This window comes from Tamandua tetradactyla, chromosome 6, assembly GCF_023851605.1.
Source record: "Tamandua tetradactyla isolate mTamTet1 chromosome 6, mTamTet1.pri, whole genome shotgun sequence".
Lineage (NCBI taxonomy): Eukaryota > Metazoa > Chordata > Mammalia > Pilosa > Myrmecophagidae > Tamandua > Tamandua tetradactyla.
Window position 1 is genome coordinate 59828111 of NC_135332.1, and position 27465 is coordinate 59855575.

General features: G+C 48.5%; 1 protein-coding gene across 1 annotated transcript in view; it reads left to right on the plus strand.

Moving 5' to 3' along the window:
* The window catches only part of NLRP1 (NLR family pyrin domain containing 1), a 41907-nt gene extending 20701 nt beyond the window's left edge, over positions 1-21206 (plus strand). Inside the window, exons 7-16 of the mRNA XM_077165631.1 lie at positions 2364-2534; positions 3295-3384; positions 5261-5352; positions 5885-6047; positions 7398-7621; positions 13926-14185; positions 14738-14863; positions 17890-18031; positions 19946-19990; positions 20423-21206. Coding sequence (XP_077021746.1) covers positions 2364-2534; positions 3295-3384; positions 5261-5352; positions 5885-6047; positions 7398-7621; positions 13926-14185; positions 14738-14863; positions 17890-18031; positions 19946-19990; positions 20423-20736 — 1627 coding nt within the window. The 3' untranslated portion in view covers positions 20737-21206. The remainder of the gene's footprint in view (positions 1-2363; positions 2535-3294; positions 3385-5260; positions 5353-5884; positions 6048-7397; positions 7622-13925; positions 14186-14737; positions 14864-17889; positions 18032-19945; positions 19991-20422) is intronic.
* Positions 21207-27465: the final 6259 nt, after the last annotated feature.

Sequence of the window (27465 nt, forward strand, 5' to 3'; positions counted from 1 at the left end):
AGACCTCCAGAGTAATAGAAAAAGCTTTTGAATGACACTCAGAAATCCCGGTCCTATCTCAAGCTTCGTATCCTAATAGGAAGACCCTAAGCTAAAGACTCCTTACATTAGTATAGAACTTCACACACTCTCCAAAGTGTCTCCCTATGCATTATCTTCTTGGCCCTTCAAGACAGCTTGTGACAATGGCAGAGCAGGGACAGTTCTCTCCATTGATCATTGGAGGCTGATAACAGCTGAGGCTCAGGGAGGTTAACTGACCTGCCCAAATTTCACATAGGTAGAAGTGGGAGAATGGGACATGAGTCCAGTGAGTGGGTGGCCCAGCCCAGATCACACCTTCCTGCCAGGGAAGCTGGGGTCTGAGGAGTCCCAGCTCATTGGGGAGACTGAGGGAAGTTGAGGGTTGGGGGACCCACAGAAGCAGCATTTGTCAACCACTAACCACTAACCATGTGCTAGGCACTGTCCTGAGTACTTGGCATGCATTATCTTCTTTGGGGCTTGCAACCACCTTGTGCGATAGGCATGGTGAATCCACGTTATAGATGAGTAAACTGATAGGTCCCTAGTCTTCAACTAGTAACTGGCAGAGGCAAGATTTGAACCCAGGTCTGCCTGGCTCCAGAGCCTGGGCCCTTCAGCACTCCCTACATTCCCCAAGTCATGGCCTCAGCCTCTTTCCTGAAGAGATCTCAACTAATCTCAGTTGAGGAAAGGAGGTGGAGTCCACCTAGCCCAGCTTTTAATGGTGAGTCATCTGGGGATGAATAAAGCAGCTGTCCCAGGGGAGATGGGCAAGTCAACCAGCAGGAAATGCAACGGGCCAGGAGGGTGGAACCCATCAGCCAAGGAGGGGTGGCCATCTGGGAAGTAAGCCCGCAGCTGTGAGATGTGACAGGGAGGGGCACAGTGCCATGTCTGCAGGGACATCTGCCAGCTGGATCCCTGACTTTCTCAGGTCACACTCTATAGCTGAGGGTTGGGAGCAAAGACGGAAGACAGACATTGTCCAGGGAGACAAAACCAAAGACCAAGACCACCCTAGGAGAACTCCCAGTGGAGGGGCACATCTTTGATATGACTGACCTTGGATTCCAAGCTGGGTAAGAAGTCCAGAAGGCAGCCAGAAAAAAACAAGGGGTAGAGGGAAGGGAGAAGCAGGCCTGTGAGAACAAGGAGTGGCTGGGATTTGAGAGGAGGGCATCTTTGGCATCCAACCACAAGACTGACTGGGAGCCACCTTCTCCTCCTCCCTCCTCATGCGATGTGAAGTCCCCACTATCATCTCCAAAAGCCCCTTCCTGCTGGTGCCTGCTGAGCCTCCATCTGCAGCACATGGCCCTGACGATACCATAGTTCCCTTCCCACCACCCACCAGTCACTCATACCATACCCCAAGGGTAAGTCACCCCAGGCATCTTCCCTTCCCAGGGCCCCACCACCCAAAACCAGGGCAGACACACACCTATCTCCATCAGGAGAAGAGGCTTGCTCCAATGTGCCATCAGGCTCTTCACTAGGGACAGAGGGTGGCAGAGACCACTGGGCAGGAGAGAGGAGGCAAGGCTTTGCAGGGCCTCATAACCCATCTCAAGAGCTTTCATTGGCTCTTCACTGCTGCCTGAATACAGTCTAAATATCTTATAATGACCTTTGAGGCCTACCACTATCCTGATATTTTTCTAGCATTACCCTCAAACTCCCTCTTCCCCCCATGTAGCCTTCATGCCAGCATTGCTCAACGGAGCTCGTGCTGTGATTACACATCCTTCCTGCCAGCTTGAAACGTCCCACCCCGCCCCGTCATCTTGGCAAACTCCTACTCTTTCAGGACCCTTGTGTGTCCTCTCCTTCCCCATTCTCCCCTCTTCTTATCGAAATTAATCACTCAGTCCTCTTCCTTCAGCTACACCATACACTCCCTCAACTCTTGTGCCTGTCATGAGAGCTCCCCTTATTTGTTCCCCCTGTACTGTAAATGTCCTGCATGTTGAAGCCCTACCATAGGATCCCAAGCCAGCTGACTCCGGGCGTTCGGGATTAACAAAGGCTGATATGGTTGACGATTAGACATAAGGATACAGGTGGAACCTTGAGTAAATTAATCACATGAGGTTGATCTGGTGGGTGGGCGGGATTCATGTAAGTCGCACAGGAGAGAGAAGGGGAGGGGTCCTCGGCTAAGTGAAATTAGAATCGCCCAGGTTACTGCAAGCCAGGCAAGTCTTTCTCTTTCCTTTAGTGTCACCCCAGGACCCTCAGAGGACCACAGCTTCTAGAAAGAGTGACCAGACCCCAGTTACCCAGAGGAGGGAGCCCTCAGGACTATGACCTGGGGCCCGTGTGCATCTCTCCTGCAGGCTGGTGGGCTGTGGCCTCACATCCAGCTGCTGCCAGGATCTGGCCTCCGCACTCAGCACCAGCCCCGGCCTGAGGGAGCTGGACCTGCGGCAGAACGAGCTGGACGGCCTGGGCTTGGGGCTGCTCTGCAAGGGGCTGGGTCATCCCGCCTGCCGCCTCAAGGTCCTGCGGTAGGTTCCTGTGGGTCTTTCCCGGGCAAAGGGCTTGGGAGGGGAGGGTGGCAGGGTAAGGGATGGGGGGTGCCGTGCGATTGGACAGGGGAAGGAAAGGGAACAGGGAAATGGATAGTCAACCCAGGTCATATCCCGGCTCTGCCGCCTACACTGTTTGACTCAAGTCATTGTTTTCTCCGGGACTTGACTTTTTCGTCTGTGCAATCGGAATACAATATCCACCTCATGGGTTGTAATGAAATAAAATGCACGTGAGGATGCTGTGAAGCACCGTCCAGATCCCCCTGCAGAAGGGAAGACATAACACCCAGCCACTGGCAGCCCTGCAGCGATTACTTCTGCCCAAGAGAACTACCTTCTCCAAAGTCCCATCCCCTTCCCAGGTGGCCTGAATCCAAAGACTGACCTGTATTGAGGTATCAAGGCCAGTGCCCTCATCCCAAATCTGGACAGCTCTGGAGGGCCGTCCCTGCTTCAGAACTGCCCTTAGAGTGGCTGAGGTTTCCCCTGAGACTGCACCGCAGCCTGACCTCCCCACTGCCCCATCCTGCTTTCCTCCCTCCCCTTCCACTGATGTTGACCCAAGACCACTCCCTAATAAGCACCCTCACCCTAATCTCTCTCTCAGAGCCTGATTCCCGGGGAATGCAGTGGGTTCCAATCAGAGGTGGCAGATTCCAGGGTCCTGTGCCCTGAGGACCTCAGGAAGGGGGTGGAAGGGGACTCCTGGGGGGACCAGGCTTCCTTGTGCTTGCAGGCTAGGCCAGATTCCACGAAGTGACGAGGTGAGCCGGATGTTGAGGGCCCTGGAGGAAGAGAAGCCTCAGCTGCTTGTCCTCAGCAGATGGTAAGGGCTGCACCCAGAACTCCCTCCAGCTGATCCAGGCTGGTCCAGACCCCAGGAGGTCTCCCCCCGATTAGGGGTCGGGGGGAGACACAGACAGAGCCAGGGAGAGATCAAGCTTCCTAGAGAGAGCACAGCAGCCAGAGTGAGGTTTGCTTTTATGTTAGTTTAGTGCAAATACAGTCATGTCATTCCTCTGCTTAAATTCTTCCAATGAGATCAATACAGAGATGAACAAATAAAAGAGTGAGTGAGTAAGTGAATGAATGAATCCTCTGTGCCCAGCATAGTTAGAGAGAGTGGGTGCTGGTACGTGTTGTTCAGCAAAGAACAGAGATGGTTTGGAAAATGGCCACAAGAGGGAGACAAAGACACAGAGAATGCCCAGGAAACACCACCACTGCCCACACCACCCACACACCCCGGGCAAATCCAACAGCACACACGCATAACCCACGTGCACACACACCACACATGTGCACACCCCACATATACCCCATGTGCACGTACATACACACCCACCAGGCACCACACACACACACACACACCAATCAACATGTGTACATCACACACATACAGTGACACACACACACATCTCGTGTGCACACGCACACACACACACCATTCCAAGCTTAAAGGCAGAGCCCAGGGGCAGGAGGGTTGATTGCCGTCCCCGCTGCAGATCCCCCTGGGGTCCCCAGACTCTCCCAGTTAAGCCCATTTCAGCCTATGACTGTGAAGCACCGCTCACCATCTGTCCCCAAGATCCCAGTTTCTGTCTCTCCTGAAATGGAAGGGAAAGGGCTCCCAGGCCTAGAAGGAGGATTCATTCATTCACTGAACAAATATTCCCTGCAGACCCACTGTGTGCCGGGCACCGTGGAGGGCTCTGAGGACACAGCGAAAACAAGTCAGACACAGCTCCAGCCTCCAGGGGCTTGGTGCAGTGGGAAGATGGGCACAAACGACTTACCCCAGGAACCTGTATAGTTAGAGCTGGGGCCAGTGAGTTCATCACCAAACCTACTGACTCTGTCCCAAGTAGCTGAGCTGAGCTCTGACAGGTGGGAGGGCTTAGCTTGGGCCAAGAGAGGGTGGAGTCCAGGCAGAGGCTGTGACAGAGGAATGAGCTGAGCTCCTATGTGAAACTGGGAGGAGGCCAGGGGTCCGGAGCAGTGCTACTCAGTGTCCTGGGGACCTGCACTGCCAGCATCACCATCATCTGGGACCTCATTAGAAATGCAACTTCCCCAGCCCCTCCTGAGACCTGCTAAATCAGATCCCTGGGATTCTGTTTTCAGCAGCCCTCCAAGCAATTTTTAAGCACACCAATTTGAGAACCCCTGGTTCTAGGGGTCAGTGAGTGGTGGGGGCTGGAGGGTAGACGGGGCAAGGCAAGGTCTTTGGGACCCCATTAAGAAGGTGTCTTATCTTGATAGCAATGGGGGTGCTTTTAAACAGAGCCATGTGCCAGCTGCAAACTCTAAAACCAGCTGCTGCGTAGAAAATGGACTGGAGAGGGACAAGAGCAGAAGCAGAGAAACCTTTGGGAGGAGGCCCAAACCACTGGATGACAGGGCCTGGGGCCGGGGTGGAGGCCATGGCAAGGAAGAGAAGGGAATAGAAGAAGAGCTCTTTTGAGGAAGCCCTGAGGTGGGGGGGTCAGCTCTCAAGGTGGGAGAGGGAGGAGCAAAGGGCATCGTGGGTTCTGGCATGGCTGGCTGGCTGGAGAACCGTCACTGAGATGGGGACCAAGGAAAGGTCAACAGGGAGGGGTCGTGGGTTCACATTCAGATGAGTTGGCTTTGCAGTGGGAACATCACTGGAAGGGAACAGCCCCCTCCTAGTTCTCTGGGGCAAAGAACATCTCTGTTTCTAGGCAGCAAAGTGTGGCAATGCCTAACAAGGACCCAGATGGGGGAGAGCTGGGTGATAACACGTCATCACTCAAGCGGCAGAGATCAGAACCAGGTAGTTCGAAGGGGCCGGGCTGGCAGCAGCAAGACTGGAAAGGAGCCGGTGGGAGGGGGGCAGATGTGGAAGGTCATCCCCTCTATTCCCCTGCCTCTGGCATGAGGAGGAGATGCCTGGTTCCCATCCCATGAAAGAACTTTGGCTCCTGGAATCTGGTGGGGAATCCTGCTTCCCTTAGAGGCTGGTGCCGCCCCTCTCAGGCATGGCTATAGCACGCATCAGACTCTAAACCAGAGCCCAGTTGCCCACGGCTCATTCTGGGCTGCCAAGGCCCGGAAACCACCTTTCCCATCCCTGCCCCTGCATCTTTTGAGCCGCGTTCCCCTCTCAACCTGCCCACCAGGGGAGGTAAAGGGAAGAGCAGCACTTCTGGACCCCAGGGGAGGGGAGACAGGTGGAGGCTGGGACAGGGGGGCCCAGGAGCATGAAAGAGGCTGCAGAGGCGCTCCCAGCCTCCGTGGTCCAGCCACAGGGGTGCCAGAGACCAGGCAGGAGACCCTAGAGCTGACCACGGCCTCGCCCGTTCCAGAGGGATGTTCCCCACGAGAAGCGCAGGTGGAGCCCCCCCGGTGGACTGGTCCCGTCCTTTGCAAGGACCTGCACGCAGAGCCGTGGGAGACTGAAGATGACTTCTGGGGTCCTACGGGGCCCGTGGCCACCCAAGTGGTTGACAAAGAGAAGAGCCTATACCGGTGAGCAGGGGCTGGGGGGCTCCGCTTGCCCCCAGGCTGGCCTCCTCCACCCCACTCTGGGTCCCGCCCAGTCAGCACCACACTCACCTCCCACCTGGCCCCCTCCCTTTGCCAAGCAAGCAGGCAGGGTCAGAGCAGAGCTACTGGGCCTGGGCCTTTTATTAGTTAAAAGAAAAAAAAAAATAGTTCTGTTATGAACATTTCCAAAACGGAGTGCAAGAAACCTCCACGTACCCCTTACCCAGCTTCCACAACCATTTTGCCAAACTTGCTTCAATTATTCGCCCTCCTCATGTACTGTTGTAATATTTTATAAATAAGGCATCCAGGGAGCTTCTCTCTAAATATCCCATTATGTGTTTCAGAAATATAGCAAGACGTTTTCTCCCATAACTACAACGCATTTATTACATCAAACAGAATTAATGCCCTTCACATCACCTAATACCAAGTCCATATTCAAATTTCTTCATTTATCTTCTAACCGTTGGTTTGTTCTCATCAGGATCGAAACAAGATCCATGCAAATAGATTTGCTATGTCCTTAAATCTCATCTGCATCTCATTTAATTCATATGCTCCTCTTTTATTAATACTATGGACTAAGCACTATTCTAGTGATTGGGACACTAAAATGCAGAAGGCCTTCTGAAGGCTCCAGTCTCATGATTAATAATGACTAAATCATAATTATGGTCTCTGATACTCATATAATACTTCACCATTTGCCAAACAGTGTCACAGATAAGTCTCAGCCGGGAGATCATGACACTCCCAACTTATATCCACAGAAGCCAGCATCCAGGGACCCCACCAGATCCAGGGACCTCTACCAGATGGGAAAACTTGGGGAGACTTGATTTTCCAGATGGGGAGATTGGAAGCCACTTAAAATCTCTGTAAAGTATGCCCCCAGGTCCAGGGGATAATCACTGATGTTAGCTTATCGTCTGCTATTACTTCGTGGAAAATGGCCCCTTAAAAAGAAGGCATGCTTGCCTATTTCATCATCAGCATCATCGTAAAAAGAACTGACCATCCCCTGATGCATCCTAAGAAACTGTCAGCATACGTTCCCTCACTATTTTCTCACAGTCCTACGAGGCGGGTGCAATCATTAGTCCCATTTAGAGATGAGGAAACTGAGTTTCTGAGGTTAAATGACTTGCTCAGGGATCCACAGTCAGAAAGTAGAAGAGCCAGGACTCAAACCCACACATCCGCCTGACTCCAAAGGCTGGGATTGTAGCCCCTCTACTGTATCCGCAATGCTCAGCACAGGGTCTAGCACAGCAGTTCCGTGCGTCTGGGCCGTGTGATTTAGTATCTGCATCTCCCTGTTCTCCCCAGAGCTCACTTGCCTGTGGCTGGCTCATACCACTGGCCCAGCACGGGCCTCTGCTTTGTGGTGCGATGGGCAGTCACCCTTGAGATCGAATTCTGTGCCTGGAATCAGTTCCTGGACGAGACAAGCCTCCAGCACAGCTGGATGGTTGCAGGGCCTCTGTTCGACATCAAGGTGGAGCCAGGAGCCGTGGCAGCTGTGTACCTCCCTCACTTTGTGTCCCTCCAAGGTAAGCGAGAGGAAGGGAGGGGAGAGAGGAGGCAGTAGTGGGCCTGAAAGGGGCTATAGGATGTGAACCACCAAAGATGGTTGGTGACTAGCCACAATGAGAAGCCATTTCTATCACTGTGAGCAAGAAGAACGAATCCTAGAAGAGGAGGTTTGTGGCTTCATTTGAAAGACTGAGAGAGAGGTATGGAAGTAGAAACAGATTTTCCCTCTTTCCACAGTGCTCTAAACATATCTTGTTTGAAGCACATGTCTCCCGGCCTCAAATTAATTTTGCTTGAGCTTACCTGTGTCTCCCTAAATAGAAAGTTATCTCCACCATAACAATGAAAACGAACATTTATTAAGTTCTGTCTACATAGTGTGTAGCAGTCAAGGTCCCAGTAGGAAACAGATAATATGGTCAGTTGGGATATTTGGGTAAACTTCTCAAACACAGTTTGAGATGTAAAGCTACTCAAGTAAGGCTAAGTGAACTAACAAAGATGGTTGGTGACTAGCAACAAAAGGATGCCATTTCTATTTCTATGAGCAAGAAGAAAGAGTGTCATGGAGTACAGTTGAGAACTGGAGCCATGAACAAAGGAGACATGGTTATAACGGGTTGTGCCGTTATCCTGACCTCTCTCTGCTCCATAGATTTCCCACAGCTTAATTTTCAAAATATAGGCTCGTGAACAAAAATCTCACAAACAGTACGCAAGTGAGAGATAGCAGAAACTAAAGGCACCAGAATCAGCCCGATAATGACTTTGTACAATGGAATTATAAAACAAAAACATAAAATAAGTGTGTTTCATATACTTAAATACATACATAGTCTTCAAAATATAAGCAAGAAACAAGATGCTATTGAAAATAGTAAAGCAGATGTGGAAACAAACAAAATTGACAGAAAATCTGAAAAACGCATGAAAAGAAAAGAATGACATGGAGGGTAGTGTGAGAAAACCTAACATTCATCTCATTGGAATTGAGGAAGGATATGTTAAGAAGAATAGAGATGTATTATCAAAAAAGATCATTGCCAAGAAATTCTGAAAATTGCGGAAAGAGGTAACTTCTTAGAATCAGATACCCTGATCATCCAAAGTAGGAGAGAGAGGGGGAAAAAGTCTGCACTAGGCCCATTATAGTGAAACTACAGGATACCAAGTCTAAAGAAAGAGCTTGACAGCAGCCAAAAAAGAGAACAACTACCTCAAAGGTACTGCAGTTAGGCTGATGACTGGCTTTTGAAGATCAACAATGGAAGACAGAAGACAGTGGAATGGTATCTTCAATGTACTAAGAAAGTAAATGTCAAGCAAGAATTGTAAACTCTGAGAAATTACTATTTAAGGAGATAAAATAGGCATTTTAAAACCAAGATTGTTTTCCATAAACAAATTCTTGCTGAAGAAAATTCTAAAGAATATACTTTGGCCAAAAGGAAGACGATGTGAAGGTCTCAGCTACCTAAGATGGCGTGATAAGCAAAAATGCTGATACATGTATAAATCTAGCAAAACATTGACTGGATAAGGCAGAAATAATAATATCTAATATGTGGGGATTAGAGAAAGAGAGAGGAGAACTACAATATTAGCAATAAAAAGCAAATGTCTGAGAAATCTGAGATCTTTATCTAATTCAAAAGGCTGGTGAAGACAGGGCTGACATTTAGGCATATAAACAGGTTTGACCATCCAGGTTGTTAAAATACTGAAATGCTTCTGAAAGCTTCCTACTTACTGAGACCACAAATTATGTGACAGTGTTATCCACTGTGGGCCACAGAGGCAGGTAATGGGGCCTGGTGTGGTGCAGGCTGACATGGGGTGGCCGAGGCAGCATTGCTCCAACCCAGCCCAGGGGAGCTAGGAGGGGCAGAGCCCTCCAGGCAGCAGGGCAGGGGTTTCCAGAGCTGTGCTGTTGACATGGATGGTGGCTCAGGCTCTCCAGATCTGGCCAGATGACATCGCATGCAAGTCCAGCCAATGCTGAATGCCAGGGACCTAACGTTTATCAATTTAATGGAAAAGCCATCAAAAGAATCCAATGCAATGCTCCAGGTCAAATGGTGACTCAGGCAAGGGCTTCATTTCATCAGTTAATGATTTGATAGACAGTATGTTACCATTTATAGCAGTGGTAAGCACTTTCATAATAGGTACAGTTTAGATAATAAAGAAAGGTAAATTTTTCATTTATGTATTGATTTATATGTTTACTCATAGTGCTGTTCCAATAATTAATATATTTAATATCTCCTCTAGGTAAAGATGCTGACTAACTTTAGACATTAAGTATACACATTAAAATATTAAGGTAATCAATCAAAGAATAAACGTAGGAACAATAATTTACAAACCAGCAGAAATTTTAAAAATGGAATGAGATAGATAAAATGCAAGGGCTTGCCCAGCACTCTGGACCAGGAGAGGCTCATTTGTTGGGGTTACGGAAGCTCAGGAAACAATTCAAGCTGCACGCCAGGCAGAGAGCACGGGGACAGGGGAAATGGAGGCCAGAACCAAGGGGAAAGTCGTGGCATCCCAGCCGAGGTAGAGGCAGTGGGGAGAGATTTGGGAGCCCAGAGTATCCCAGAGCATCTGGCCTGACAGATGGGACTATGCAAGCGTTCACTAGGGAAGATTCCAGAGACAAGCAGGGAGTGAAGGAGGGAGGTGCAAAATGAGTCCTGGGGGCTGCAGAGGCCCATTCATATGGGAAGAAGTTGGGGTGATGACTCAGACAACAAGCTGGGACAAATTATTCTACCCCACCTTACCATTCACAGAGTGATGAATAGAGTCCCTACGCCACCCTCTCTGCCTCTTCCACAAAGCAAGACCTTGACCCAGGGAGACCTCTGTCAGGGAGAGAGGGGCTTGGCTGCTGGAGTCAGTGGGTTCAATAATGCCCTCACTCTGCCTGTGTCCAGCAGTGAGAGAACTTGGTCCACCCTTGGCCTAGGATGCTCAGGGCTGCACTGCCATTCTCCACTCTCCACCAGGTATTCCAAGAAGAAGCCTGGAGCCCAGAGGCGCCAACACAGTGCAAGAGAATATTGTTTGGAAATATTAAAAATTTCAAGATGGTGATAGCAGAGCATTAAATCCCGAGTGTGGAGCAATTTCTGAGCACGGGTTCCCTTGTAACTGTACGGGCGGCATTCCCCATTGTTTATCTCCTTCAGCTCTCACAGATCCCTGTTCTCCACCTGCCCTCCTTGCAGGAAAATGGGTTGGTTCCCCTTTTCTCTGACCCCTTCTCTCTGGGCTACCACTGGGAATGAGGAGTTTTCACACAGCCGCCTCCAGGGGCTTGTCCCCCAGTGCTGTCCCCACCCTGTCCCAGCCCTCTCACCCCCACCACTGCAGTGCCTGGGCTACACTGCAGGGAACCAGTGATATCCCAGGCGCCTCGAAACTGTTGCGTCTGTGGAACCCACACCTTCTGAAGCATACAGTAGACAGTCCTGAAACTCCTCCGGTTGAGCAAAATGTGTCTTGAAAAAATATTAGGACCCATTTTTCCCAGATGCCAAGGGTTGCCAGGAGGAATTGGTCAAGTTGTCTGAGGAAGGAGCAGAAAGAACCCACCAGGCAGTTCGTGAGGCGCTTAGTCAAATGCATTTTATCCATAATAATAGCAAGTAGCCCCTACCATTCCAAACGCTTTGCAGACACGGGCTCGTTATGGCCAGGCACCGTCTCGCAGCTGCTAAGTGCTTTTCCTGGGAGTTGAACTCACGCTGGCAGACTCTATGTTAACTACACCGCTCTCGAGCGCCCCCGCCTTCGTGGGATGTGGGTGCTGGTGTCCCTCTTTGGGCAAGAAAGTAACTTAAGCCCTCGACAGGTCACTCAAGCCTGGAAGGTATGGAGGACACTGGGCAGGGAGGGTGTTAGACCAAAAGCCCAGAGGCAGGGTCTGCGGGAGAGAAGCCCCCGGGCCACTGGGTCACGAGGGCAGGAGTTACCAAAGGCCTCCCCATCAGAGAACCTGTTATGCTTTGGGTCACTGTTCTACTGGCTCTTTGTTTTCCTCCTTGGCCATGGACTCAAAAAACTTCTGTTTGATAAAAGGATGTAGGACCCTGGGCCCCAGACCCTGCCACAGAGACACTCCTACCCCTGGATGGGTTGTTCTCAACATTTCATGTTCAGAGAAGGTTCCAGTCTTTCAGCAGTCATACCTGCCCAGTCACCACTCAAGCTCCCGACCCTTCAATTGGGGAATCTTCCCTGTTGCTTCCCTTCTCTTTCTGTTCCCCCAGCATGAATATACGATTAGGCAGTAGGTTTAGAGAAAGCGATTCTCCTACAGTCTGTGCGAGAAGGAGGTGACCAACCCATCTCAGTTTGCCTAAGGCTTTCCTGGGTCTAGCACTGAGAGCCCTGCATCCCAGGAACCCGCTCAGTCCCAGACAAACCGGGACAGTTGATCATCCCAGCAGGAAGGTAAATTAGAGCTGCACAGCACCTTCCAGAATTTAGCCAAAATTAGCTTGACACAGAGCCAGGGACTGTGATGGGAATGCCCGGATCAAGTCCCAGAGCTGGTGCTGGTTGGGTGACCTCAGAAAAATCACTTCCCCTCCAGGATTTCAGTTCCCCTCTCTGACAAATGAGGACGTTCCAGTGCCCTGGACGGTGAAGCAAGATCAGTCAACTTAACATGGCCCTGCAAAGCAGCACTATCTCTTTGAGAAGCAATTTGGCAAAACATGGCAAGCCACAACATCCCTCATTTCCTTTCATGCACTTTTCTCATCCCTTGGTATTTATTAATTCCAAGGCAATAACCCAAGGGTAAATAGCAAAACTCTCCACAGAAATATGTATGATTGCAGTACTGTTTATCATGGTGAACAATTGGAACAAGAGTCTGAAACAAGAGGTGTTTATAGGATTATAATAGGATAATGCATCCACTAGCAGGGATCATATGCAGTCATTAGAAAAGTCTGATACATGCTTGTGGCAAGTTAAACTGACATGGAAAAAGCAGCATACAAAGCTACATGTACTACAATGGAAGCATAAAAATGTGTTCCTGCAAAGTAAAAGCTGTAATGGGAAAGAGGAAGATGGTGATGCTTGTATTGTTTGGTTAGTGAGCCCGTGAGTGAATTCTTCCTCATTGTTTCAGACTGTGTGCACCGTTAGTATGTTATTTTTCATACAGCAAAGGCAATTAATAAAGAAGAAAATGTAAGTCACGGACTCCATGGCCTCTTCTGAGATTGCCATCACGCTGCAATGTTCTGATCGGTACCCACACAAGCTGAATACTTTGTCCGGCCTGCTGGATGCCCCTGCGTTGCCCAGAAACCATCTGTACTGCAGCAGTTGCCTGGCGATGCACGGATGGAGCCAGGACCCCTGCCTCGAGTCCATTATCCCTCCCACTACCATCCTTCATTGCTCAAGCCCTCTCTTGTGGCTTCACAGTCCCCACCTGGTGCATTGGCCTACAAATGGAGAAGCCTATTCTGGCTGATGTAGGCAGAAAGGAATATACTGGAAGACTGTTGAGTAGCTGATAGACTTAACAAAAGATTAGGTAACCGGGCTAAAAAATTAAATTAAATAAAATAAAGGCAGTGACCAAAGGATCCTGAAAACCCAAAGACACAGCCAAGATCATACCAAGAAAAGTCGGGAGAGACCCCTACTGCAAACACAGCCTCTGGGCTCCAAGCTGTGGTGGCCCCTGGACTTCTGCCCCCACCTCCACTGCCAAGATAAAATCTCTGGTCTTTCATTTTGCTTCATCCTCCAGGCTCAAGGTCCTGGTGGACAGCATCCATTTAGTCAAGTCTTGCTCACAGGCCAGGGAGCAGCAGTTTCCTGCACAGGAACCATAGCTTGCCTCCTGCCAAGACCCACAGAGTGGCGGGGGAGGGGTTCTTCCCCAAAATAAGGATTTGAAGAGTAGGTGGCCAAATATGTAATAAATCTACAGTTTCCTTGGTCACTTCATTTTCCACTGCTCCTCCCTCCTCGTTCTCAACAGCTCCTTGCTGCTACAGACTCCAGGACAGCACACAGAACCATAGACTCAGCATCTTTTCCAGCCCCAGGCCAGGGTCTGGGCCTGTGTATGAACCTGGATGTGTATGGTTAGGCTCAAGGGGGCTCTTGTGGTGTGTCCACCCTAGAGTCAGTATTGCCTGCAGCCTCCAAAAGCCCCAAACCCATGGTGGGTTCTCCCAGGAGTGCTGCTGAGCTAAACCCTGGGATCCCATTGCCCCAGCCAGAGCCTGATCCGGTGAAGGCTCTAAATTCATGACTATTGAATCCATTCTTTGACAGAGAGCCACATAGACGTCTCTCTGTTCCAAGTGGCCCATTTTAAAGAAGAGGGGATGCTCCTGGAGAAGCCAACTAGGGTGGAACCGTCTTACACTGTGCTGGAAAGCCCCAGCTTCTCCCCCATGGGAGTTCTCCTGAGAGTGATCCATGCTGCCCTGCGCATACCCGTCAACTCCACTGTGTTACTCTACCATCACCTCCATCCTGAGGAAGTCATCTTCCACCTCTACCTGATCCCAAGTGACTGCTCCATTCGGAAGGTGACACTGAGAGCTGGAAGGGCCAGGTCAGGGTGGGTTGACAGCAAACATGAAATACAGCCACACAGCTCCCTGGACCGTTCCTAAAGTAGGAATAGGGATGGGCCTTGGATAAGTGGGTACTTAATGGAAGTGTCTTCCCAGTGCTCAGCTAGGGTCTGGTCCCCTGGTTCCCCAAGGTCTCCCCAGGCTGAGTTCCCACCTCCACTGCTCTGGATGAGCTTTTGAAGACTCTTTTCAGGAGTCAAAGGATGGGAGGACTCCAGGCCCAGAATGCTAGCTTTTCCCCCTATTCTCCCTTCTTCTTTAGCAATGACCCTGTTCCCACCCTATTCTGGACAGCCAGACTCTGTATATAGCAGAGGCCAAGCAGGGGTGCTCTCTGTATAGCAGTGCATGGTGTCAGGGGTGCAGGGATGGTACAGCCCCCTCCACCTATACAAACACGCTGAAATACGCCTCACCTTATTCAGACCAGACTCCATAGGTGGAATCTCTACATCAGGCGGCCCCCTTCCTACCTGTTAATGGTTGCTTCCGTATGTTCCTTAGGCCATAGATGATGAAGAGAAGAAGTTCCAGTTTGTGCGATTACACAAGCCACCCCCGCTGACCCCACTCTACATAGGCTCCCGATACACTGTGTGTGGTTCAGGGAAACTGGAAATAATCCCTGAGGTGAGCAACCCAGAGTTCACACCACCCAAGCCCCAGGGGACCAGAAGCCAGGTGGGGCAGGTCTCAGAGCTTTCCAAGGGACAGGGTGATTTGGGGATGGGCAGAAAGCAAGTGGGATTTGGGTTCCAAAGATTGGGGGAAAGCAGGTTAGGAGGGAGGATCACATCCAGGATGGGGAGGACAATGGGGTTTGACTTGGGAGCACTGAGAAGTGCTTGAATTATAGGGTGTCAATGCCCTCCAGTCAAAAACCAGCAGGAACACACTTGTAGTTGAAGTTGGGTTTTATTATTCTTGCAGGTTGAGAGAACACACACCACAGGGAGCCATGGGGTATCTCAATAGGAGGGTGTTAGAAAGAACCCATTATAGGATTTGAGCTTTGACTGGGTAATTGGGGGAGGGTTTAAGGAAGCAATGATTTGCTCTAGATTGGGTGTTGTCAGAAAGCATGAGCAACTCGGTAACTCAGAATCTCAGTGAGTCTTATCTATAGGGAGGGCAGACTAAAGCAAGGATAAAGCTGTAATGGCTAAAGAAGTAGTAGTCATTCATTTAGCAAAAGGCAGATTTTTGGTATACTGTAGGTTGCACAGTGACCTTGTCTGAAGTGGATTTTCCATAAGACTTGTTTATCTATATGTTTTTGAGGAAAAAACATGGATTAGCTATAAGCATCAGCGCAGTTTGTAATAAATTGAGATCTGGCTATGAGCATTAGATCAGTTCCAGGGTGTCAGGGGATGCTTTTCTTTCTTTCTCTCCTTTTCTCTTTCTCTCTTTCTTTCTCAGTCTCCCCATTCAGCCAAAGTCAGATGAAGTTGGGCCACTGGACATTAATTTGTGATATCCAGATCTTCACCACTGCTGAGATTTTGCTGATTAGGATCAGAGATTTGCCCATGGAATGTAGTCTTAGTTGAGCCATGATTAATCCTTCTTTTTCCTTCTGTTGCAAGATAAGTTGTTGAACTTATCTGACTGACAATGGCTGTGCAGTAGCCTTTAGGATTCAGGACAGGGTACATGGGCCAACTGTAATGCAGGCAATTGTCAAAAACAAATTATTACTTAAAGTCTCAAAAGCAGGGGCCAGATTATGAAATTCAGGCAGTGGAAACATGTCTGGAATCCAGGTGGCTTGATTTTCCCCCTAGTCACAAATTGTTCTACTGGTCCTGTAGTATTTATAGGTGCAACTAGAAGTATTCACTATAGTATAAAGTCTCCTTTGGACAGCTTTTAATTTTGTCTGCAGGGTCAGGTGGGGGGTGATAGAGCCAACAGTCAGGTAAATTCAGAGCAGTAGCTCTGGTCTAGGAAAAATATATCAGAGAGTTAATTGGTAGAAGAAGACCATAGGGAGTCAGAAATAATAGAATAAAGATAAAGGAGATAATATGTTAGGGGGTGTAAAAGTGGAATGCCAGACAAGATTTGTAGTAGGAATAAAGGGAAAAGAAAAGGTAATAAGAATCAGAAAATTAACCCATTCCATCCTTTTGGATGGAAGCTGTCCATCTCTGAAGTCAGTGCCTTCTAGAAGATTCCTACAAATCCTTTCCTTAGTTTAATTCTCCAGCTGGATAGATGACCAGTAGAAAAGAAGAAGATTGTGCATCTTCTTAGGTGGGAAACATGAATCCAAGGATCAATACCTTGGCGTTTCACTGCTGTGTCAGTTGTTAGCAAAAGAAGAGAGACATGATTCAGTTACTTGGCAAATATTTACCAAGTGCCAAGTCTGTGCTTTCTTCGATGCTGGAGACAGTTCAGTGAACAAGACAGACTAATCCCTGCCCTTGGGAAGACTACAACCTGGTGGGTTGAGACCTACAGTAATAGTGACCAAGTACCATGAAGTGCTGTGAAGAAGAGACACAAGGCCATGTAGGAGAGTGACATGGGCGACAGCCAACTGGGTGGTCAGGAAAAGCCTCTCTGAGGAGGTAGTGTTTGAGCCAAGACATAGATGATGAGAGGGACATGGCATGGAGATCTGTGGCAAAGGATTTAGAGGCAGAAGGAATGTGTGCAGAGACACAGGTGGGAGTAGGCTTAACACCTTCCAGTGAAAAAAAGGAGACCAATGTGGGAGCGCTTAGTGAGTGTAGCCAAAGAGAGGAGAGAGATGGGGTGTAACAAGAGGCAGAGGTCTTACAGGGCTGGTCCGCTTTGTCAGCCCTGGTTTGGAGTCTGGATATTGTTCTAAGTGCAATGGAAGCCCTCAGAGGTCTTAAACATAGTAACAGCAAGGTCTCATTTACTCTCATAAATATGCCTCTGGCTGCTGGGTGAGGATGAATGATAAGGGGGCAAGAGTGGAAGCAGAGAGAGACAAGGAAAAGACGGTTGAGGTACTCCAGGCAAGTGGTGACTATGGCTTGACTGGAGAGATAGCAGAGGAGCTGGAGAAAATTCAGGGTATGTTTTGGAGGTAGAAGCCAACAGGACTTGATGGATTGGCTGTATATGGGGAGATAAAAGAAGGATTAAAGGTGATGCCTATATCTGGAATCCAAGTTCTCAGTGGATAGTGGTGCTATTTACTGAGTTTGGGGGAATTGGGAAAGAAGCATGTTTCAAAGACGGTGGGAATTAAGAGTTCTGTCTTGATGTGATTTAGGGAAGAAAATGGATATAAATTTTCTGTTGATTGAAAATGGGTCAAGTTTAGGATCTATTGAGAAGACAGTTTTTGGACTGGGGAAATGAGGGTTTGGGTTCAAGATGAAAGAGATGGAGGAAGAAGGATCTGATTTAGGATGTGTGAGCACTACTTTTAAGGATGAGCCCTGACTCATGCATGCAGTATCTAGCTGTCTCTCCAAACTTCTGAATCAGGACTGTGGGGAATTAAGGAAAAAACAGTACCTGAATGTACCAATTGATTTCAGTCTGGGAGATAATCAAAGTGTCCCTATGGGATTGGGGCATTACTAGGAGGGCCAAGGTATCAGGAGGGAAAAGACGTTACTTGCAGGATGGACAGGGGCTTCTCACATGGTGATTCTTTCTCTTTTCAGGAACTGGAACTCTGCTATCGGAGCCCCAGAGAATCCCAGCTCTTCTCTGAGTTCTATGTTGGCCAGTTGGGGTCAGGGATTAGGCTACAAGTGAAAGACAAGAAAAATGGAACTGCGGTATGGAAGGCCTTGGTGAAACCAGGTAAAGCCAGGACGAGTCCAGTGGACTCAGAAGTGGGAGGGAGAAAGTCAATAAAAGTATGTGTGTGCATGTCCATGTCAAGGAGGCCATGTGTATTATCACAATTCATGGATGAGAAGAAACAGCCCAGAAAGGTTAAGTAACTTCAAATTATGGAACAGTTGGTATGATCTGAATTTGAATTCAAGTCAGTCTGACTCCAAGCCCCGATGCTCTTTCCCATGTACCATGCTGTCGACACCCTGCATTGGAATCAACAGATTTTGACCTCCTAAAATTCTTACATCATGGATTACTGAAAGGTTGAGGCCTCTGACAAATCTCTCATGATAGGCTTGGATGTGATATGAAAGAATATGAACTTGATGGTTATACAGTTAGGTGGCTTAAGCCAACTTTGGCAGCATCAGATACTCTCACTGGTATTATTCAGATATATTTGAGAGGGAATCAAATAATAAACTTTCAGGAAAGTCAAGAAAGCTCACACTCTCATAGTCTAGCACTGTCACCCCCAAGAGCCAAAATTTCTTAAATACTCTTTCGGGGAATGGCCAGCTCTTATCAGCTATTGAAATATGATAGGGCTGCATCCTGATCTGCTCCAAAAAGGCTTCACAGTGGGATGGAGAGAGGATGGGCTTTGCTCCTGGGCATGGGTTAACCACGGATGGAGAGCTAACCAAGCCTCAGCATCAGGCATGGGTTTGAATCCCACTCTGACACTTGCTTTTGTTTGCTCTATAACCCATGGGAAAACCACTGATTTCATTTGAGCCTTGGGTTCCTCATCTGTAAAATGAGGATTGTGATGCCTAACCTTCAGGATTGTTGGAAAGATCAAATAAAATGATGTGTGTACATGTCTCAATAAAGAGTAGCAATATTATTCTTTTCCTTCACACTAAGTCAATCTTTTTTTCCTATCAATCTTAATTCTGTTCCTTGGAGCTCACAGAAGTCTAACTCCGTCCCCATGGAGAAGCCCTTCAGGTACTGAAGGTGTCATCACGGCTTCCCTCAAGTCTCTTCTTATTCAACTTAGACATCTTCAGTTCCTCCTGTCATTTCTCTTATATTTTCGATTTTTTTAATTCTTTGCATCCAGTAGACTTCTTCAGTACATGTTCCTTCGTGAGTGGAGTCAGAACTGAGTCCAAGACTTTCCAATGAGCAGGAAGGAATGTGGAACACCCTCCTCCTTCCAGCCAAACAGACCCAGAGTTCCCAGTAATGAACCTGAGCTCCTGTCTCCTCTACTACTTCCCCAGGCTGTGAGGTCACACTGAATTTGGGATCTGCCCAAACTTTCAGGCTTTGTTCCTGTGAGCTGCTAGGAACTTCTCCTTCCTCTCCTTATGCAAACAATTGTTTAAGCCCCTTTATGTTTTGTTGTTTATTTTTCTATTAAAATTCTCCCATTACTCCCACATGCTAAGATTTGCTCGACCCCAGATTCTGACACGCGAATGTAGAAAAACAAATGAGGTCTGCTCAGAATAAGGAGATCTCAACCGGTTTAAGCTATCTAGCAAGGGACTGGCTTGGTTCCCCCACCAGGGACTCTGTTCAAGCCAACCCTGGATAAAACCATACCTAGGGTGTTGTGGGAGAAATCACTGTTGCCTTTTCTGTATATATATATATATATATATATATATATATATATATATACACACATCAGTCTATGACCAGTACCTTTTGGTCTCAGTTTCCCCATGGGCATAGGAATGAATTCACCTAGAAAATCTCTAAGGTCCATCTAGACCCTTGCTCCCAGATTCTATCAGAACTTGTCTGTAGCTTCTTCACAGAATGCAAGTTATCGCAGACGTGGGGAAGAGGTTTATATCGTGTGTGTTAATAACTGGCACCACTACAGATGCTTCTTCATCTCTGTTTTCCCCTCCCCAGGAGATCTGAGACCTGCTGTCATGCTGCTCCCTCCAGCCCTGACAGGTTAGTAAAAACTGTTAGGGACTACAGGAGCCAGTGGCAGTTCTGGAATGTTCTGTCTGGTCCTGGGGGGATGGCAAGAGAGAAAGGAAGAGATCATCAGTATAAACCTCACAAGGGATTAGGCCTTGGAAAGTGGGTGCATGCCATGCCCCCATACTCCCTGCCGAAGGAGACCCTGGCACCTCCACTGGATAGCCTCAGATGGCCCCATCATGGCCACCTCCACCTCTCCTCCATGTTTAGGCATGGAGGCTGCAGACTGCAGTGAGGAGAACAGGGTTACCTCTCTGATGGCCAAATGCCCTTATAGGAAGAAAAGAAAGCCAGAGATGTCGATGGGGTGAGTGTATGGGGCTGAAGGTGGGCAGTTGGAGGCAGAGGCTGTGATGGGAGCTCTTCTTTGTTGATCGCCAGCCTCGATTCTGTTCCCAGATGCCTCAGAGCTGCACTTTGTGGACCGGTATCGGGAGCAGCTGGTGGCCCGGGTGACATCGGTGGACCCTGTCTTGGACAAGCTGTATGGAAAGATGCTGAGTGAGGAGCAGTACGAGAGGGTGCGGGCTGAGGCCACTAAGCCAGACCAGATGCGGAAGTTGTTTAGCTTCAGCCAGTCCTGGGACTGGGCCTGTAAAGATCGACTTTACCGAGCCCTGAGGGAGACCCATCCTCATCTCATAGTGGATCTGTGGGAGAAGAGCAGCAGCAACAGAGACGGAGGGCGGGGTCTTGTTGAGCTTGACCTCTGAAGTCTGAACAGCTGTGTTTCAGTCCTATCTCTGCCTCACCCTCTCTGGCCCCAGCTTCTTCATCTATAAACAGGTTGCCCTTGGAGGTGCCTTCCAGCTCTAAAGTTACAGCTTTGATGATGCCTCTGCTGGATTTCATATGTCCACGTCCACCCAGGCACCCAGCCTACCTCCTGGGTAGGTGGCCACCGGCTGTCCAGGTGGAGCAACAGCATCTCAGAAAATGTCCATCTGGAGCTGGCAAAGGTTCTGCAGACCCTGTGGAAGCCTAACCCAAGAGTCTGGTTGGTGGCCCCAGCAGCCACACCTAGAGCCCCCCTACCTCATCCAGATACAAAGAGGGGTTGGCAAGGTTGGGGAGATGGCAAGGGACTGGTGACTCTGGCTGGAGACAGACTGTGGACACGGATGCTTTGGGGATTTGAATAGCTTGAAGATATCTAAAAAAAAACATGTTTATTTTTTCAGTGCCCCATGTCAGGCTTGGCTTTATTAGTACTGTTTGTGCTCTGCTGTTCTGAGGTCTGGGTGAGTTAATAGAGCCAGGAGAGGGATGAGGGAAGCAGCAGGGGAAAGTGGGGTCTAGGCCTCAGCTTGGTTGTCTCCTTCTGTGGGAAGACTGGCCATGTCCTTGCACTTGGCTTAAGTTCCACCACCCTGTGCTTATGCAGCAGCCTGGGCGTCCCCTTCAGAGCACTTACCATGCTGCATTGGCCCCACTGCTTCCTCACCTGCCTACCTCCACTGGATGCTAAGCTCCCTGAGGACAGGAACCACATCTGACCTGCTCATCAGTTTATTCCCAGCACCTAATACAGTACCTGGCACATGGAGCATAAACAGTCAGGATTTCTTCTTAGGCAAATGGTCGGGGAACTGTGCCCACATGTCTCCGTTAACTCCCTTCCTGACCACCATACCACCCATGTGATACCAGGACCTACTAAAAGCGGGCCACCTCCATGGCCCCAAGGAATCAGTAGTCTTAGAACCACCCATTGTTGTTGAAACATTTATGCAAGTGTTGTCATCAGCTCATGAAAGCAAAGCCTCTTCACACTGCCCCTACTCAAGATATAGAAGCACAAGCTCATTGCATCTCCCTCCCCACCTTCTCCAGCAGTCACTTCCCACTACCCACTTGGACCCCCTCTCCACGTTGGGCCCCCCCCACCTGCTGCCCTTCTCCTCACTGCCCAGCCCTGGTAGGGGTCTCTCCTTTGGCCTCCCTGAATCTGAGCATCATTCCAAGGGTTAAATGAGCTACATGTATGTGCTCAGATCAATGTCCAGGCCACCATTAGTGCACAGTCAGTGACAGGTATAACCTCTTGGCTCTCAGTGGCTGGATGAGAGATGTCATCAAATCTCAAGCTCTCACAGCTAACTCCAAAGAGAATGCAAGAAGGCAGGGACACAAACATCAAAAAATAGAGAAGGGAAAGGCCCACACCTGTGGCATCAGTTCCAGCAGCAGCAGCAGCATGTGCCAGAGGTGCTCTCTTCCTGATCCATTGATTTACCACTCAGGCCACTTTGCTAAACACGTTCAAATACACCTGGTTGACTCCATCAGGATCTCCCCTTGGAGACAAGAGAGTGTTCCTGAACTCTCTATCCCAGCTCTTAGAGCTTTCCTGTGATGGAAGTAGATTCTGGCAGGACATTCATACTTTTGAATATGGCCTTTCCTAAAATCCAGGCAATGGAAGCTATGCTCTTACAGATCAGATAACACTATGTAGAAGGTGTGGAATCTTCAGGACTCTGCACCCCGACTCTGTGTACTTCCAAAGACAGGAAAGCTGTGCACAACAAGCTTGTTTTATCTGAACAGAGTCCAGACCAGGTGCCTGTGTCCACAATTGTCTGTTGGCCGTGGCAGGTGCATGACTTGCATCTGAATTTGATGACCTCAGCCATATTTTTTAGAGCTTGATTCTTCTCCAAATAGCCAAAGCCCTCATGTAAGTCCCTCAGAACCAAGGAAGGGTACTCTAGGACAAGACGATAGGCTTCTATTGCCTAACAGCTGGCATCATGTTGCCCAGAATAGCACCCCATCAATTGATTCTAATGTGTTCCATTCTCCAGGTAAAAATCCACATCTCTCCAGAGGGAGTTCTGATCCTCTCCCCCAAGAAATTATGGGTAGAGTTGGTAGCTCTGGGTCTGCCCAAGGCACTATCCTCCAATTTTTAGCTCCCAGCTGGGGGTGTGACAATTGCTGAGAGTCATGGCACACAAGGTGTCTGGGGGCAGCGTCCAGCTTCCTATTGTACCACCTCAAAGCAGTGCTCAGCTTTTGGGGAGATCCAAAAGGCCCTCACTCCGTTACTGAGGGTATGAGGAAATCTTCCATAGCCTGTCGGTATGTTCAAGAAGCGAGAGGGATACTGGGTAAAGGATGATATCATCCATACTTTAAAACTTCAAATTCTGTGTGAAACCAAAGGGGGAGATGTTTGATTGGTGCAAAATTTATATATTTTTTGGATAGCACATTACTTAATTTAACTTGTGTGGTCAGTTTAGTTGAACACCATAAGTACATGGAACCTTAAACAGGGCATGAGATCTTGTTGGTTTGTCTAGGTTAGTGTGATTCCCTGATATATCCCAGAGTAATCTGGGCGGTGAATAAAGAAGTATCTGCAAAGTCCCCTTCGGGTACTGGGGAGAAAGGAGGAAATATTCAACTTCCCCATTTGGAGAATTTTTGATATTCTTGCAAGGAGTAGAGACAACCAAATCAACAGGATGAGCCCACTAAATCTTGGAGTTCACCCCCTATGAAACTTACTTCTGGAAAGGATAGGCTAAGCCTACTTAAAATTAGGCCTAACAGTCACCCCCAGAGAACCTCTTTTGTTGCTCAAACGTGGCCTCTCTCTCTAAGATGATATGGCAAGTGAACTCACTGCCCTCCCTCTCTACATGGGATATGACTCCCCAGGGGTGTCTCCCTGGCAACATGGGACAGAAATCCATGGATGAGACAGGATCTGGCATCAAGGGATTGAGAAAACTTTCTTGACTAAAAGGAGGAAGAGAGGAATGAGAAAAAATGAAGTGTTGGTGGCTGAGAGATTTCAAACAGATTATTTTTGAATGCAGGTTATTCTTACACATTATATAGATATCCCCTTTTTAGTTTATGGTGTATTGGAGTGGCTGGCGGGAAATACCTGAAACTGTAGAGCTGTGTTCCAGACGCCTTGTTTCTTGAAGATGATTGTATAATGATACAGCTTTCACAATGTGACTGTGTGATTGTGAAAACCATGTGTCTGATGCTCCTTTTATCCAGGGTATGGACAAATGAGTAAAAAATATGGATAATAGGGGGGACAAAGGTTAAAATAAATTGGGTAGATGGAAATGTTAGTGGTCAAAGAGAGGGAGGGAAATAAGGTATGGTATGTATGAGTTTTTTCTTTTTTCTTTTTTATTTCTTGTTCTGGAGTGATGCAAATGTTCAAACAAATGATCATGGTGATGAATACACAGCTATGTGACGATATTGTGAGCCAATGCTTGTACACCACGTATGGAATGTTTGTATGTTAAGAATGTTTGTATGTTTGTATGTTAAGTTTTAGCAATAAAATTATTTAAAAAAAGAAAAGAAGAAGAAGAAGAAACGAGAGGGTCAGATTCCTGGAAGCTGGGCCCAGGTTTGAGCTAATGTGGAAGTTACAACCTGCTAGTGTAGCCACCCCACCCACCCCTGCCCTGTTCTACAAGTTTTACGTGCATTAACGCATTTAATCCTAATGACAACTCTATGATCAAATAGGTACTTTATAATCCTCACTTTACAAGGAAACTGAGGCAGAGAGGCATCAGTCACTTTCCTAGTGTCACACGGAGAGTGGCAGAGCTGGGATTCAACCCCTGGCAGGTTGGCTCCAGAGTTTACCTAACCACCAGCCAAGCTTCTGTCAGGTGGATGGCTCACCATTGTTCCAAACCAAGTAAAAGATTGCTGGAACTTCTTTCAATTCCCCACCATAGAGCCAAGAACATACGCTTGGGACTAGATCATTATTTCTTACTATCTGAGAGACTTCAGCTGACAAAAACTGTAGGCTTTTATTCCTGTTTCTTTCTTTTTTTTTTTTTTAACTCCCTGTAGTACCCACTGAATTCCAAGGTATTCTAATTTTCCTTAACTGGTGGGATGCAGCCAGTTGGTAAAAACCAAGCTATTTTCAGGATCTGTGCCCTGCCTGCAACACAGTTTACCCAAGAATGACAAAAATGACTTTGGTGTGGAGACGGGCCCCATGTTTCCCACCGGAATCACTTGTGGGGTAGTTCCAGCTTTTGCTGTCCCAGGATTAACTACTCCCCAGGATGATTTTGGGATATCCAGTACCTTCAGAGAAACCCGCCTCCTTTCACTTCTGCTTGCAGTGCCAGGCATGTCTGGGGACTGCCTTGCAATGATAAGGGCAGTTCCACAGCCAAGGCGGATAGGCTAGGTCAGGGCATCTTTGAAACAGCCTGCAGGAAGGAAAGCCAGGCATGTGGGTGTAGTGCTGTAATGTGTGTGAGTTGTGATAGTGCGTGTGTATGTCCACCAGTGACAGGCAGCCAAGGACTGGAATGAATTGGAGCCCCCTCCCCTACCACCACCACAATGCATATTAAATTGTAGCAGGAATAGCCATGTTTCCTGCAACTGACCCTTTCCCCCTAGACCCAGCAGACTGGCCACAGAAGAGCTGTTAGCAGGGGCCATTTTCTAGGATAAAAACAGAGTAAGTCAGGCTGCAGTAGGAAAGGAAATAAAACAGATGGACAGAGAGAAGCAGGTTGAGGGATGGAGACCGTGTTTGCCCTGACTGCCCAGTCATCCAATCCTTGCTTCCAGTGTGCTCCTAAAGCCAAGATGCATCTGTACTCTGGTTTCCAAGAGCCATCCTGCTTCCTTATAATTTCCCTTTTTTGCTTAAGATAGTTCCAGTGTCTTTTTTTTTTCTTTCCTGTAACTGGTAACCAACATTCCTATAAAATACACTGCCTTTGATCTCTTGGGAATAAGGCAGAAGCAAAGTGAACAATTATATCTTTGTTTTCCTTCATCTTTCTAGGGTCCCTTGAATCTCTATCCAGCGCCTCATTACATCCAGCTCCTTATGATAACATCAATATTTGGTTCTTTTGACCATTGGTTATCTGGGGCCCAAATGAGTTCCAAATCAGGCACTGTCAGAGCATGAAACGCCCCCTGCACCCCCGAACCTATTATTAGGGGGCAGTGGACATTTGTATAGCAAGAAACTGCAATCTTCGAATTGAGGAACTACAGGGTAGAGTGCTAGGTGGGATAGGGAGCCTAAGATTGAAGAACACATAGGAGAAAGGGTTATAATGTAGATTGTATATTGAATTGTGGGGTAATATGGCGCAGGCAACCCTGGAAGCTGCTGAGTTCTATAGGGAAGTCAAGTACAGACTGCTGGGAAGGTGAAAAGAGATGGCCGGCTAGTAGAAGAAAAGCGAGGGAAGCTGGGGAGCAAGGGTGAGCCCAGATGCATCAGTAAGAGGCAGACAAGTCCAATGGAAGGACTCTTCAGTCCAGCAGGGCCAGCCCCTGTTGAGTAGAGCTTGAGTGTGAGGGCTTCCCCTTGTGCCCTAGAATTTCCCCATGGCCTTTGCTCCCAGGGGCACCTTACTCCCTTCAGAACCAGCCAGCCCAGTCCCTTAGGAGGCACAGCCCCAACCAGGATAGGGATCCCTTCCTTTTCTCAAGGGCAAAGGTCTTCAGTCACCCCAAGTGGGCACCTTCAGCACTTGGAACTGCAAAAAAAGCTCAGGGCTGGTCAATGGGCAGAGAACAAAGCTTTATTGCTCAAGCCCTGCATCATAAAATTTCCACACCACACAATGCCTTGTGGATGCAAACCAAACAACACCCACAAAACCTCTAGCCTCAAACAAGCAGCAATTAGTTGACCAAGTAACTAGCTAGTACCCCCACCCTACAGGCAAAGCCAATGACTACTGAGCCACACGAGCACACACGTGCACCCAGACACCCTTTGGGCCTGCTGCAGGCGCGGGCAAAGGCACGGGGCGGGCAATCAACCAATGTTTGCTGCGTTTAAGCAGTGAATGAAATGTTCTCAAGACAGGATACTCTTTAAAAAGTTGCGTGTAAGTCTCCCCCCTAAGCCCACACCCCAATACCTTCCCCCTCCCGTTTTTTCCATTCACGAGGGCCTTCTGGGGAAGGCCACAGGTGCCCGTTTGATTCATTGCTGGGGGAGATCCTGAGCCCACCCATCTGACTTGCATACAGCACCAAAAAAAAAAGGAAAGAGGCGCTGGCCCCCACTGCCGGCCAGGAGGGGCCAAGGAGGGATCTTTGCCCACCACATCAGCCCACTATTCTAGACCCACTCATCCTAGAGGACACCGAGGATGAGTTTACTACGCCAGGGCTGCCCCACCTTCTAGCATCCTGTTCCACGCGGACTAGCAAACAGACAGGATGATTCTGGGAGGTCTCCCCAAATCAGAAAACATTTGGACCCACAAAATATGATTCAGCAACACTCCCCAAGTAAACCTAGGAAAAATATCCGGGCGCAACTGCACTTTACTCCGGTGATGGTAGTTGCAGTCATCGAGTCGTCTCTTCCCCTGGAGAACTGACAACAAAAGACCAGTGCAGAGACCGATCTAGACACGGAGCAGAGAAGTTTCCCCCCCCCCCCT